Source organism: Zalophus californianus, chromosome 1 (genome assembly GCF_009762305.2).
Source record: "Zalophus californianus isolate mZalCal1 chromosome 1, mZalCal1.pri.v2, whole genome shotgun sequence".
Classification (NCBI taxonomy): domain Eukaryota; kingdom Metazoa; phylum Chordata; class Mammalia; order Carnivora; family Otariidae; genus Zalophus; species Zalophus californianus.
Genome location: NC_045595.1, coordinates 69,685,450 through 69,698,762, shown reverse-complemented (window position 1 = coordinate 69,698,762; position 13,313 = coordinate 69,685,450). Strand labels below are relative to the sequence as shown.

General features: G+C 43.4%; 1 protein-coding gene across 6 annotated transcripts in view; it reads left to right on the top strand.

The window, feature by feature from the left end:
* ULK4 (unc-51 like kinase 4) overlaps positions 1-13,313 on the top strand; it is a 604,302-nt gene that overhangs the window by 416,596 nt on the left and 174,393 nt on the right. For 5 of the 6 annotated variants that reach the window (XM_027585655.2, XM_027585660.2, XM_027585658.2 and 2 more), the window contains 2 exons: positions 4,675-4,841; positions 11,719-11,817. In XM_027585655.2, the coding sequence (XP_027441456.2) occupies positions 4,675-4,841; positions 11,719-11,817 (266 nt within the window). The remainder of the gene's footprint in view (positions 1-4,674; positions 4,842-11,718; positions 11,818-13,313) is intronic. The other variant, XM_027585659.2, reaches the window with a different exon arrangement.

Here is a 13,313-nt window from a genome sequence, read left to right as displayed (position 1 = left end):
TTTTAATTTGCATTTTGCTCATGACTAGTGATGTTGAACATTTTTCATGTGCTTATTGACATATATCTTTTGTGAACAGACTGTTTAAGTTTTTTACCCATCTTTAAAATTGTCTTTTTATTATTGAGTTGTAGGAACTGTTTGTGTATTCTGCATGTAAATTCTTTATTAGATATCTATGTTGTAAATACTTAATTTTTTTTTAAAGATTTTATTTATTGAGAGAGAGAGCGTGCGCATGAGACAGGGGAGGGGCAGAGGGAGAAGCAGACTCCCTGCTGAGCAGGGAGCCCGATGCGGGACTTGATCCCGGGACTCCAGGATCATGACCTGAGCTGAAGGCAGTTGCTTAACCAACTGAGCCACCCAGGCGCCCCTGTAAATACTTAATTTTGTGATGAAGTTTAGTTTACTGATTTTTAAATGATCCATACTTTTTGAGACCTTAAAAATCTTGCCTGCCTCCTAGTTACAAAGATCTTCTTTTATATCTTATTCTAGAACCTTTACAGTTTTAGTTTTTATGTGAAGATCTGTGATTCATGTGAAACTAATTTTGCATATCATATGATGTCATGGTCAAGGATCCTTCTCTCCATATGGATACTCAGTTTTTCCACCTCCTTTTGTTGAAAAGAGTTTTTTTTGTAAAGAATTCATTTGTTGCAATTTATGTGACTATATATGTGTGGGTCCATTTCTGGACTCTGAAACTGGAATTATTGGTACGAAGTCATTATTTTTCTCTGTCAATACATATTTGTTATCTCTATCCACTGAATCAGTGACCCAGTAGCAATGAGCATCCTTAGTGCTTAGATCATGGTTTCCAAACACAGTTTCTTCTTAAAAGACACCAGGGCTTCTTGGGGAAGTAGCTAATGCCCAGTCTGAGACAGGAATTTTTTATTTAAATTCATTTTATTTAGTATGTTTGAGGCAGGAATTCTTAAGATGAACTTGGGACGTATTATATAGCAGTGGCCAGGACACTTTCAAGGGGCTGTCAGTAGCCAAAGATGGAAACAAGTTGAATATTAAAAAAAAAAAAGATTGAATCCACTGAAATCCATAAAATATATTCTTTAAAAATCCACTGTATTCAGAATGACGCCACAAAATGAATTCATTAGTAACTTTTGGTAGTTTCTAGCTTCCCCACCCTCTCCCCCATTAGTCATATTTGGTAATTGCTAAAACTCCAAAATCATTGTTCTGAAAACTGGTAAATGACAACAAAGAAATATTTATCAAACATATCCTGCCTTTCCTTTACAAACCATATTTTATAACCAAATAGTTGATAAAAGAAGATTCTTTCTCTCTCTCTCTTTCTTTCTTCCTTTCTTTTTCTTTCTTTCTTCCTTCCTTCCTTCCTCCCTCCCTCCCTCCCTCCCTCCCTCCCTCTCTCCCTCCCTCTCTCTCTCTCTCTCTCTTTCTTTTTTTCTTTCTTTCTCTCTCTCTCTCTCTCTCCCTCTCCCCCCCCCTTTCTCTCTTCCTTCTCCTTCCTTCCTTCCTTTGAGAGACAGTGAGTGAGAGAGAGAGCCGGAGCAAGGGGCAGGGCAGAGGGAGAAGCAGGCTCCCCACTGATCAGGGAGCCCTATGTGGGGCTCATCCTAGGACCCCGGGATCATGACCTGAGCCAAAGGCAAATGATTAACTGACTGAGCCACTGAGGCACCCCAAGAAGATTATTTATAGAAGAAAACCAGCTGAAAAAAATATGGAAGGAATGATAGAATTTGAAACTTACTGTATTGCCCTTATCTAATGAAATGTGGGACTAGATGGTGGTCCTTAGTAGGTAAACATTTGATGTTGAACTTTATAATGAATGGGTTAGGCTAATAATCTCTGAACCTGATCAATTTTAACATTGTTAAGTGTAGAATAGCTAGACAGTGTATCCTTCCAGATATGATGCAACAGGACATGTAGAGACCCAGCCCCAAGTATTATTGCCAAAATAATTGAACCTGAATTAAATAGAGTCTCTAGTCACTACAATTACCATTTTGCAGGAAGTACAGGGATACAGGAACATCACCACAAGAAAATCTACAGGAGGGATGCCTGGGTGGCTCAGTCATTAAGTGTCTGCCTTCGGCTCGGGTCATGATCCCAGGGTCCTGGGATCGAGCCCCACATCGGGCTCCCTGCTCCGCGGGAAGCCTGCTTCTCCCTCTCCCACTCCCCCTGCTTGTGTTCCCTCTCTCACTGTGTCTCTGTCAAATAAATAAATAAAATCTTTAAAAAAAAAAAACCTATAGGAAAACAACGTTCTAACTTCTCCAAAAATAAATGGCATGAAAATTGCAGGCGGGGGAAAGACTGTTAGACATTAAAGGAGATGTAAGGTCTGCAACCAAATGGAATGTGTGGACCTGGTTTGTATCCCGATTTCAACAAATTAATCCTTAAAAAGACAGTTTGAGACAGCTGAGTTTTAAACATAGGCTGCGTATTGCCTATATTAAATAAATTTCATTTTATTAAGTGGTAATGTTTAAAAAAAAAGAACCTTTATCTGTTAGACTCTACAGAAGTATTTACAGGAGAAATAAGATGATGTCTGGTGTTTACTTTAAAATCCTAAAAAATAACATGGGGATAGATTAACCAAAGATGGTCAAAAGTGTTGATAACTATTGAAGAAAGTGATGGGAGTTCTTTTTACAGAACTGTCTTGTGGCTTTCTTTGTTTTCATAATAAGAAGTTTAAATGAGAAAAACGTGTATTTTGACCCTGAAGTGTAAGTTCTAGCCATGAAGAGCATTGAATATATGGCTGAGAATAGACCACTTGACATCCTACTAATGAGCTTGCTGGCATTATCACTGCTTTGGAGAAATATTTTGTGTGATGCTTCATTTCTAATCTCCTATGAGCACCTTCCCGACAGTGTGTAAAGTCAGAACGTGGCATTTGTTGCCCGCTTTTTCACCTAGCAGGCTGGAAAGACTTCCCGTCCCAGCCGGGATCCGATTGCGTTCATTGTTTGCACTCTTTCCTTGAAGACTGAATGAAGATTGGGAAGATCGCTCGCTGTTGCTCACCAGCTGTTTAGTCTGAGTCAAGCAGCATGTAGAGAGGGGTATCTGGGGGTCTGCCTCCCCCTGTGAAGAGCCACGTCCTTCTCTGCTGTTCACATAGTTCTCACCCTACTGCACCTTTGACCCTTTACGTGATGTGTCACAAAGTAATCCTAAACCCCCAAAGGAAAACCTCTTGTAGCATGTATTTACCAAACACTGTGTTTTAAAGCCCTTCTGCCCTGTCTGCAACTTATGAATGCCAAAGTGCTGATTCATGGCGTGCGAATGAGCGGCCTCACTCGGAGGAGAATGCCTTCTGGTGTCATGTACATGTCATAATAATTGCTTTTCTATACTGTGTGTTGTTCATGATATGTGCGATCCAACCTTGTCATAGATCCATTTTGCCAACAGTTAATTCTACCTTCTCTTCAAGTATATTTATCTTCAGCTTTGTGACTTGTACCACTCTTTGCCACAAGGAGTACAACTTTGAGACCTCTATAATTTTGGTTTCTCCCTGCCTTTAGTGACAAAATTAATTACTTTTGAAGTCTAAGAATTATTCCTCACTTGTCTAGGAGAACTTGGTTGCTTTACTGGAAGTGACAATGGCATTGTTTGGGAGAGATACCAAAGCTTGGATGGCTGTGCTTGGCAGAGTTTCCATCCAATTGATCATCTGAAAATTAGGGCCAAATGGATTGCAAGACCAATAAAGTCCAGTTTAGTATACAGCTCCTTACCATGCTTCCTCCTACCATCTCCTGTGTAAAATACTTATTTCTGAAGATTCAGTTTTTCTAGAGCATTCAGGTGATCTACTGATGCCAAAGGTCCTTCACCACTTTAGGTTTCTAACACTGTGTGTTGTATTTTCACCATATTTACATCTGAATCATTTATGTGAATTCAAAGAATGATGCTACATAATAGTATCAATAAAAATGCCAACTTAAATATAAATAATAATGCCCCTACTTTTGCAAATGTGTTATTTGTGACAGACTACATCAAACTAAAAGTTGAAGACCAACTTCACTGTTAATTTAATACGAGGTTTGCAGAGACAAAATGATAGAAGTTAGAAATTTCTAAATTTTGGATTTCTTAAAATCATCATTGATCTTACATTTCAAATTTTTTCTTTGAATACATGTGGGAAAAAAATGCTTCAGTGCTTTATCCTCTTGGAATGACCTGATTACTTGTAGATCCTTGGGTCCCCTGGGTCCACATGTAGAGCCTGATCCATACTGTGAAGAACTGAACCTCAGAGAACCTGGAGACAGTATGTTCATATGTAACATGTTTTCTTCCAGTGTCAGGGAGCCCTCTGTCTTTGTGAAGCCTGTTCATGTAGGATTGTGTTTCTCAAAGTGTAATTTGGGGAACACTTGCATCAAGTCACCTGGGGAGCTTATGTAACACATCCCAGGCTCCTGAGCAGACTCTGAGAGTGAGGCCTGGAAACCTGCATTTTTAAAAACTGCCTGAGGGTATCCTGTACGAGTACAATTGAAAGCCTGCTTCAAGTTTATGCAGCATAGAATACACATGCCTGCTCCATTGGGTTTATATGGCACATTATTTTGTAATTTACAAGGCATGTTCTACCCTTCTCCTTTTTACGCTCAGGTCTGGTCCGCCATGTCTGTGACCTCTTCACTGACACCGCCACACTGTGCTTGGACATGGACAATAAGAACAACAACAAGATGGCAGCTGCGCTGCTCTTCTCCCTGCTCGATATTCTGCATGGCATGCTGACCTACACATCCAGTGTCGTTCGACTGGCTCTGCAGGTATAGGGCCTCTCCTCCCATGTCTTAACCCTACACCACGTCACCCTTCCCTTTTGTTCTCTCCTTCCCGATCTTTCTCTAATATGTTTTTATTTTTGAGGAAGAACATATGATTCTATAGACTACGAGATAAGCCATCTTGGGGTGACCACTGTCAAGGACACGTTCTGTGATCACACAATCTGAAAGGAAAGCAAGGGAGGCCTAAGGAAACACTTGCCAAGAGCTAGTCGGGGAAGTCTACTGATGGAGGAGATCGTTTGCCTTACAGGCACCCTAGGGCCGGCCCTGCAGTGTGCCATCTTTCCTGTCTAGGGATGGCGCTCCAGCCCACCCTCAACAGGATGAATTAACTTGCTACAGACAATGGATTGAGATTTTAGGCACACACACACACACACACACACACACACACAAACACACGTTTATACACACTTATATATACACGTACAACACATAAATTTTCTCATTTTCTATTATGACCAATAACATGGAATTCCAGGACAGTTTTTGAGGACTAGAAGTGTGTTCAGTGTCTACTGGGAAAGTCAATTCATCCCAAACTATAACCTGAATTTACTTTGCATCATGCTGTAAGGAAGGAAGGGGATGTGGGTTTATTGAGTGCTTTCTGTGTTGGGTGTTAGGTGCCTACACATGCCTATTTCATTTAACCAACTGAGTCTGCTGATACTTAGATTATGTGAAAGCATACAGCCAAGATGAACTCATTTTATATTTAAAATCCTGGTAAAATTGCAAGAGGTATATACATCAAATGGTAGCATCCTGGCTTGGAGAGATGCAGAAGCTCAAGTTGAAACCAAGCTGTTTGATACTTTGCCACGAGTCATAGTAGCTGAGCCAAGAATGATTCCCTAGACTCTGGTTTATTCTGTTATTCTTCATTCTGATAAATGGTATCTTTTATCCCCAATTGAGCTGGTCAGTGTTTAGCTTGTCCAGTGTGGTTTAATAAATGATTCCAAGATCCCCTAGTAAACATGATAGTTAGTGTTTAACCCAAACTTGTAAAGCCGGTAGATAGAAGTGGCCTTCAAACTACCTGGTTGTTTTTATTTGCTCATCTATAAGAATTGCAAGCTAACCGAGCACTGTTAAGTACTTATGCAATCCTGAGTTACAAATTTCTCTTCACTTTTCCTCTCTTTCCTGGTGTTTTTTTCAGAGAATGTTGTTTCTTATTTCAGTTTTGACAGGGGTTTTAGGTAATTCTTCAAGGCGCCATCGATAGGTACTCTTGCAAGATGCTTTGATGATATCAATCTGTAAAAGATTATGTTTTGTAGATTGTAGATAAAAAGGATCAGAAGTTTAAAAATTCCAGAACAATAGAAATCCTTTTATTACAAGTGATTTAGAGAGATATTCAAGGATTTTAAAAGAAAACTCCTTAATACAAAATATTTTCTAATTCTTTTTTTTTTTAATGTTCTAGTGTACTGATAGATCACTGTGTCTTACTTTTTCATTTCTTCCACACCACTGTATATTTTACTGCTAACATCTTTCTAAATCTTCCCCTGAATACCTGCCATGTATTGCTTTTGGCCTTGACTACCGACTTTGATCTTCATATACCGTGTCAATCTGAAAGAGATGGAGTCCTTGGAGACAGAATTAGGGGAAAGGGCTGGGAAAAGAAATTGCATGTGTATCAAAGACACATCCTCCTAGAACAGGGAGCTAGAAGTACTTTCCAAACCTAAGGTCACCTCTTCCATTTATAAACATGCTCCAGGGGCACCTGGGTGGCTCAGTTGGTTGAACGTCTGCCTTCAGCTCAGGTCATGATCCTGGAGTCCTGGGATCAAGCCCCGCTTAGGGCTCCCTGCTCATCAAAGAGTCTGTTTCTCCCTCTGCCCCTCACCCTGCTCATGCTCTTTCTCTCTCACTTTCTTTCAAATAATCTTGGGACATCTGGATGGCTCAGTCAGTTAAGCATCTGCCTTCAGCTGCAGTTGTGATCTTGGGATCCTGGGATCGAGCCCCACTTCAGGTTCTCTGCTCAGCGGGGTGTCTGCTTCTCCATCCCCTTCTCCCTCTGGCTGCTTGCTCTCTCTCAAATAAATAAATTAAAAAATCTTTTCAAAATGAAAAAATTAAAATTAAAAAAAATAAAATCTTAAAAAAATAAAGTAAAAAGAAAATATATAAACATGCTCCACCCTGGGGATTCTTCTGCATTCAAGACCTGATCTACTTTTAACAGGAATGACTGTCAAGCAGCAGAGTTGAGGGTTGCCAGTGTTTAAATGATAAGTGCTTTGCTTTTCTTTTTCAGGGAGGAGAGTGATATCATGTAAGAATGTGTGCTAGGGAGGCGGGGACCGTGGGAAGGTGGGTGTTAGAAGCAGGAGTTCAGTCCCTGCCCCTAACATGCCTTGTGATTCAAAATCAGTCCTGGTGTAACCTGAGGGTTGTGTGGGAGAGATGTGGAAGCAAAGACAAGTACATGCTCCAGACTCACTCGTGTGGGATGGACTTTGGATGCAAATCCCAGCCACACCACTTTCTACCTGTATGACCTTGGGCAAGCTTCTTCACCTGCCTAATATTGGTTTCCTCATATGCAGAGTAGAAATGATAAAAACTGCTCTGCTGGGTCATCGTATGACTTAAATGAGAGAAGAAGATACATGTGAGTAGATGTAAATAGGTAGTGCCTTGTGTGTGTGTGTATATATGGCCCAGGGAAGGTCAGCACTAAATGGTCACTGTATCATTAACAGAAGAAGAGAAGTGCTCCCCTCACATTCTTGTTTACAGAAGGCTTCCTGTGGACCATGACTTCCTCAGGTCCGTGTCCTGGCGCGTGGGAGGCTGCTCAGGCCATGGCTCCTGACTGAACTGACTCCTGGCAGGCTTATGAAATACTTAATTTACGGTTTATTTCTGTACTTATTAGCCTGGAACACAGCTGGGTACTGAGATTTCGGCAGGGATCTAGAGAGGGAAGGGTGTTAGTGCTCGGGGAGCTCGCGGTTTCTGAAGGAAGACCGTCGCTACACAAATGACAAGGAAATCATCATCCCATTACATCTGTGAGCACGCAGCTGCTGTGAGGTACAGGGTGCTGCAGGGTGAACGTGGGCGAAGAGAACCTAACTGAGTTTGGGGGCTCGGGAAGCCCACTTCAATATTTAAATTCAGGTCCCCTCACCGCCCCCCCCACCCCGTCTGGGCCTTGACTATCATTTGTGAAGTGATGGGGGACCTTTTTCCACTGCTCTTGTGATCGTGGGACCGTTAAACTGCTGTTTCTCTGCAAACATGCTGGTGTTGCTGAAAGACTGGAATGTGGACACAAGTCTGTTGAAATGATCCAGTTTGACTCCTCTGTGGTGTTCCCCTTGCTCATGCCCATCGGCTACCCTCTACCTGGCCGCCAAATGCAAGGGAGATTTTTCTGCCATCGCTCGTAGTCTTCTCCATGCCTCTCCCTTCCGTGGCAAACGTCAGTGACATCTCGTTGTCTGTGATGGGATCTTCTACTTGTTGGTGAGACATTCAAGGCCCGGTATGATCCAGCCCCAGGGTGCCTTCCCGCCTGATGTGCCCGGCCTCTGTGCTGACCACTCCCATGGCGAACAGTCGGCTCTCAGTCTTTCACTGCCATGCCTTTTCCTTCTGTGGTTCCCAGCCCCTGCAACGCTGTTCTCCACCCTCTTCCCTGTAGACCTCCTTCCCACCATGGAAACAACAAAGTCACATGTCGTCTTCTCTTACTTGCCCCCACCACCCAAATTGTGTCCACCTCTACTTTTACACTCTACCTTTAGCACAGTTGTGTGTAAGCACGCTATGCTATGGAGCAGGCAGTGCGAGCCTACAGAGTGGGGACTGAATTGTGTCATCTGCGCATTGTGAGAACTCACATGGTGGTGACCGGGGAGCACAGGGAGTGCTGAACTGGTCCGGGTGCCACCATTGCGGGTTGGGCCCCATTGTGGGGACATCAGACAGTAGCTACCTGCAGAATTGACTGCTCTTGTTCTCCACGGCTGCCTTCCCTCCATGTTTTTTTTTTTTTCAATTTTTAAAACATATTTTATTTATTAATTTGAGAGAGAGAGAGAGCATTAGTTGTGGGGGGAGGAGCAGAGGGAGAAGCACACTCCCCACTGAGTGGGGAACCTGACCTGGGGCTCTATCCCAGGGCTCTGAGATCGTGACCTGAGCTGAAGGCAGTTGCTTAACCAACTGAGCCACCCAGGCGCCCCACCTCTGTATTTATTTAACAAACCTCTCTTGAGTACCTACCTGCATGCACTAGATTCATGTAGCAGTGCTAGATAGAATAGAACTCTATTTGCCTGGCCTTTTGTTTATTTTCATTTTTTGAACACTGTACTCCTTTATCTCATTTTGAGTAATGCTCTGTTGCCATTTAATATTAAAGATGGCTCATAAGTTGACATTCCCATGTTTTATATGTTTAAGACTATTAAGTTTATATTTCTACCCAGAGTCCTCCCAGGAAATCCACCCTTAGAGATCCAACAGCTTTCTCCAAATAATCACTAGAACCCCCCCATTGTCACCTCAAGTTCAACACGTCCAAAGCTCAGCTTGGGATTTGCCTCCCCAGCAAGGCTGATCACTTTCCTCTTGCTATATATACTAGAAGCCCAGGAGTCACCCTTAAAATTTTTCTTTTTTTCATACTCCATATCTAATCTGTCCTCCAATAATGTAGATTTTACCTTAAATATCTAGTAAGTCCAGCCACTTCTCTCAAACCCTACTGCTGCCTCCCTCGTGCAGTCTACCATCTCTTGCTTAGACCATAACTGAGTGGGTCAAGAACACTGGATGGCTGGGAGTGGGGTCAGTTACCATATGGCCGTGATGGGGGAAAGTGAATTGTAGACCAGAGGCAAGGGCAGAGGGCCTGAATGGAGAGGACAATAGCAGTGTCATAGCAGAAAAGAGAATCCTTGCTGCAGAAAGGGCCCTTTACGAAATGCAGACAGTGGGCCATGGATGTGGGTATCAAGGGCTGCCTTTAGGGAGTGGTGACATTAGGGACCTGGAGATAGACTGAGAGAAGAGGTGAACTTGGGCCCCAGAAATTGTTGCTCAGCTTCTGTTTTTCTTCCTGTGGGAAACCCTGCTGGGATCCCTCTGTGCACAGAGCTTCCACTGCAGTCCCATATTTTTGTAAGGAGAGGAGTTTCTAGTGCATTCCAGTTGTGAAGTTCTTGGTTGTGCAGAGAGGCAGCATTCTCTTTCTGGAACCCTTGGCAGCTTTGCAAGGAGGTGGTACCTGAATACTGGTGGGGAGGGTCTGGCTGCTTCTTGGTAACAATAACAAATGGCTATGTGGATTTAGAGGCTATGGAGGACACTGGATGTCCTGGTGGGAGAGTCCTACAGTGTGCACTTGCTTTTGTGGCCCCATCTGCTTGCCTCTGTGGGTTTGGTAAGGAAGCGGTGACATCATATCATGCCCCCCTCTCGGTCCAGGTGCTGGTTTGCAAGACTGCCTTATCTTCCCCAAGAGAGAATCCATTTGCTCTAAAGAATAATGTGTTCATGTGAAAAGGCCAGTATTCTTTTTTTTTAATTTATTTTTTTATTATGTTATGTTAATCACCATACATCACATTATTAGTTTTTGATGTAGTGTTCCATGATTCATTGTTTGTGCATAACACCCAGTGCTCCTATCTTGCACTGTGCTTCTGAAGCCGGAATCAGCAGCCAAGAGTCTGAAGGGTTCAGACCTCTGGGGTAGTGCCGCACATTTGTTTTCTGGAGGAAATTCTACCTTTCTGGTAAAATCAGTTGGGAAGATTGGAGGTGGGGGTGGGGAGGAGAGAGGGAAGCTCCATGCTACGATTATGGTGGTTCCCCTTGGCTATCGAGAGGTGCAAGTCCCTCTGAGCCAGAGAAAGCAGGCAGCTCAAGTTCTGTCCAGAAGGAACAGGGCCTTCATGAGAAGGGTCCTAGAGTCCAGGCTAATAACCCGAGACAGGCAGTCTGCAGCCGGCTCTGAAGGCTCTGGCAGAGGTCAGTCCGTACAAGAGGTTTGGTTTCTTCTGAGTGAAATTAAAAACAGCGAAGAAGTGTGTGAATGAAATGTGTATATACTGTAGCAAACACACTAGTCAGTGCCTTTTTTCAGTATAAAATTATTCATCCCTTATAGTAGAGATTAAACAGTCCCATAAAACTCCTGAGAGCAGACACACTTAAGAGTAGAACCACTTGCTTCTCATTTTCTTTTTCCAATGCAACTTAAGCCTGTCCTGTCTCGGCAACGGAGACCTGTGTCTGAGGCCTGTCCGTGTGCTGGTATGTTGGACCAACCTTCTAGATGGTATTCAAGCACGTGCATGCGTACAGAGAAGGAAAGCAGAGCAGCATTATACAATGATAGTAGCTTCAGATAATGTGCATAAAAATGCCCGCAAGAAACGAGCATCTGTGATTTGGGGTCTGGCTTTGGCACTCATTGTCTGTGGGGCTTTCGACAAACTACTTCTCCGAACTTCAGTTTTCTCACCCAAAAGATGGGGGTAGCAGCACCCCATGCCAGCATGGTTGGAAAGAGAGAGAGAGTCCCCCCCCCCCCCCCAGTACATGAACATCAACATCATTCTTTCAAGGACAGCCTTGGTCTTGCTTTATCTGTGGGCCGTCCGGGTGGGCCTCTGTAGCCTGAGCTGGAGGCAGTGGCATTGTTTGCGCCCCTTGTCCTGTTATAACAAGGCGTGACCTCTCCTCAGGGGGCCACGGGGGATTGCTTCCTCAGCCCCCTTCCTCTCCTGGACTGAGTGGATCTGTCTCCTCTGGCCAAACTGACTAATCACCAGCAACCCCCCCGCCCCTTGTCTCGTCCTCTCTCAAGGCACAGAAGTCTGGCTCAGGAGGGGACACTCAAGCCGCCGAGGATCTGCTGCTGCTCAGCAAACCTCTGACAGACCTCATTAGCCTGCTCATCCCACTGGTAAGAGCTCACCTGGTGGTGTGTCTCTCAGAACACTGCTGAGGTGAAAGTGATTTTACTTGAATTTCATGATGCCTTGAATTTCTATACCATTTTACTTCTTTTCAAAGCTGGAACCAAGAGAAATGTCAGAAGATTATTTGGCCTAGAAACACTAAATTTCTCCTTCATTTTAAAACTAGATGGCTTATTCATTTCAATAGGTATTTAAGGCAGAATCTCAAAGCCGTCTTAATGGGAGGTAGGAAATTCGAGAAATGAATTCCAAGAAGGAAGAAGAAATGGTTATGGAGGCCAGTTCTCTCTCAAAAAGATGTTTTAGACTTGTACTTGGCATGCAGGACTCCCGAGGAATGCAGAAGCAGGCACACAGATCTAGAGCATACTCCCCTAAATCTCCACAGAGATAGAAGGAAGTAAGTAAAGTGAAGTGAAGACAAGATGACACAAGACCACCGAAAAGATGGAAACAGCCCTGCAGAAACTTGGAGTTTGGACCAACTAAACAATTTTACCCAAACTTGAAGGGGACCCAGTGCTTGACACATGATTCCTACAGAGCAGCCAGCCAGAGGGTGGGTTGATGAAATTCCATGAAGACTCCTGAAAACCTCTCCAGATTTGGGGATCCAAGGACTGGGGATCCCTGTAACCCCCGGGAACTTAGGTCTGGTTCCTCGCAGAGACAGACCTTCAGTTCTCTCAAAGCTGCTAGGATTTGTCTTTTTCTGCTTTGTGGCTTTTAAGGAAAGGCAAATGCAATTTGGATGAAAAATTCCTTAGACTTAATTATATTTAGCAAATAAAGGTTTGGTTCAATGGGGTGAAAAAGAAAGAGGGGAAAATCCATCAACTCTGGGTTACATTAAATAATGGCATATGTGAAGTAGAGCAGTCACAAAAAAAGTGGCAGTGGGCTCACAATGAAGTAAGGGAACATCCCCCAACCCCAGGGAACATCCCCAAACCCCAAAGTGGAAGGATATTTGGTATAGAAAATCTATTGCCTGAAGCTATGTGGAAAACAGAACCCTAGCTGCTCTAGCTCAGAGTGTGGGGGCTGAACCCACATAGCCAGCTGTCTCTTAGGCCAAGGGCAGGAAACAGATGAGGCTCCAGTGAACAGAGGAGAGACTGACACAAACTAGACTCTCTTATATAAGAGACTCAAAATGATATCAAATTAAAAAAATCTATATGCATATATATAAATTGATGCAATATGTGATATATTGGATAATAGTTATATTTATAGAGAAAGATTTAAAAAGACAGATAAAGACTGTCTTAAGAAGGACAGATGCAGAGGTGCCTGGGTGGCTCAGTCAGTTGAGCGTCTGACTCTTGGTTTCAGCTCAGGTCATGATCTCGGGGTCCTGGGATAAGCCCCACTGTCGGGCTCTGTGCTCAGCACAGAGTCTGCTTGTCCCTCTCCCTCCCCCTCTGCTCCTCCCCACACACACACACTCTCAAATACAATAAAAAGGAAAGACAGA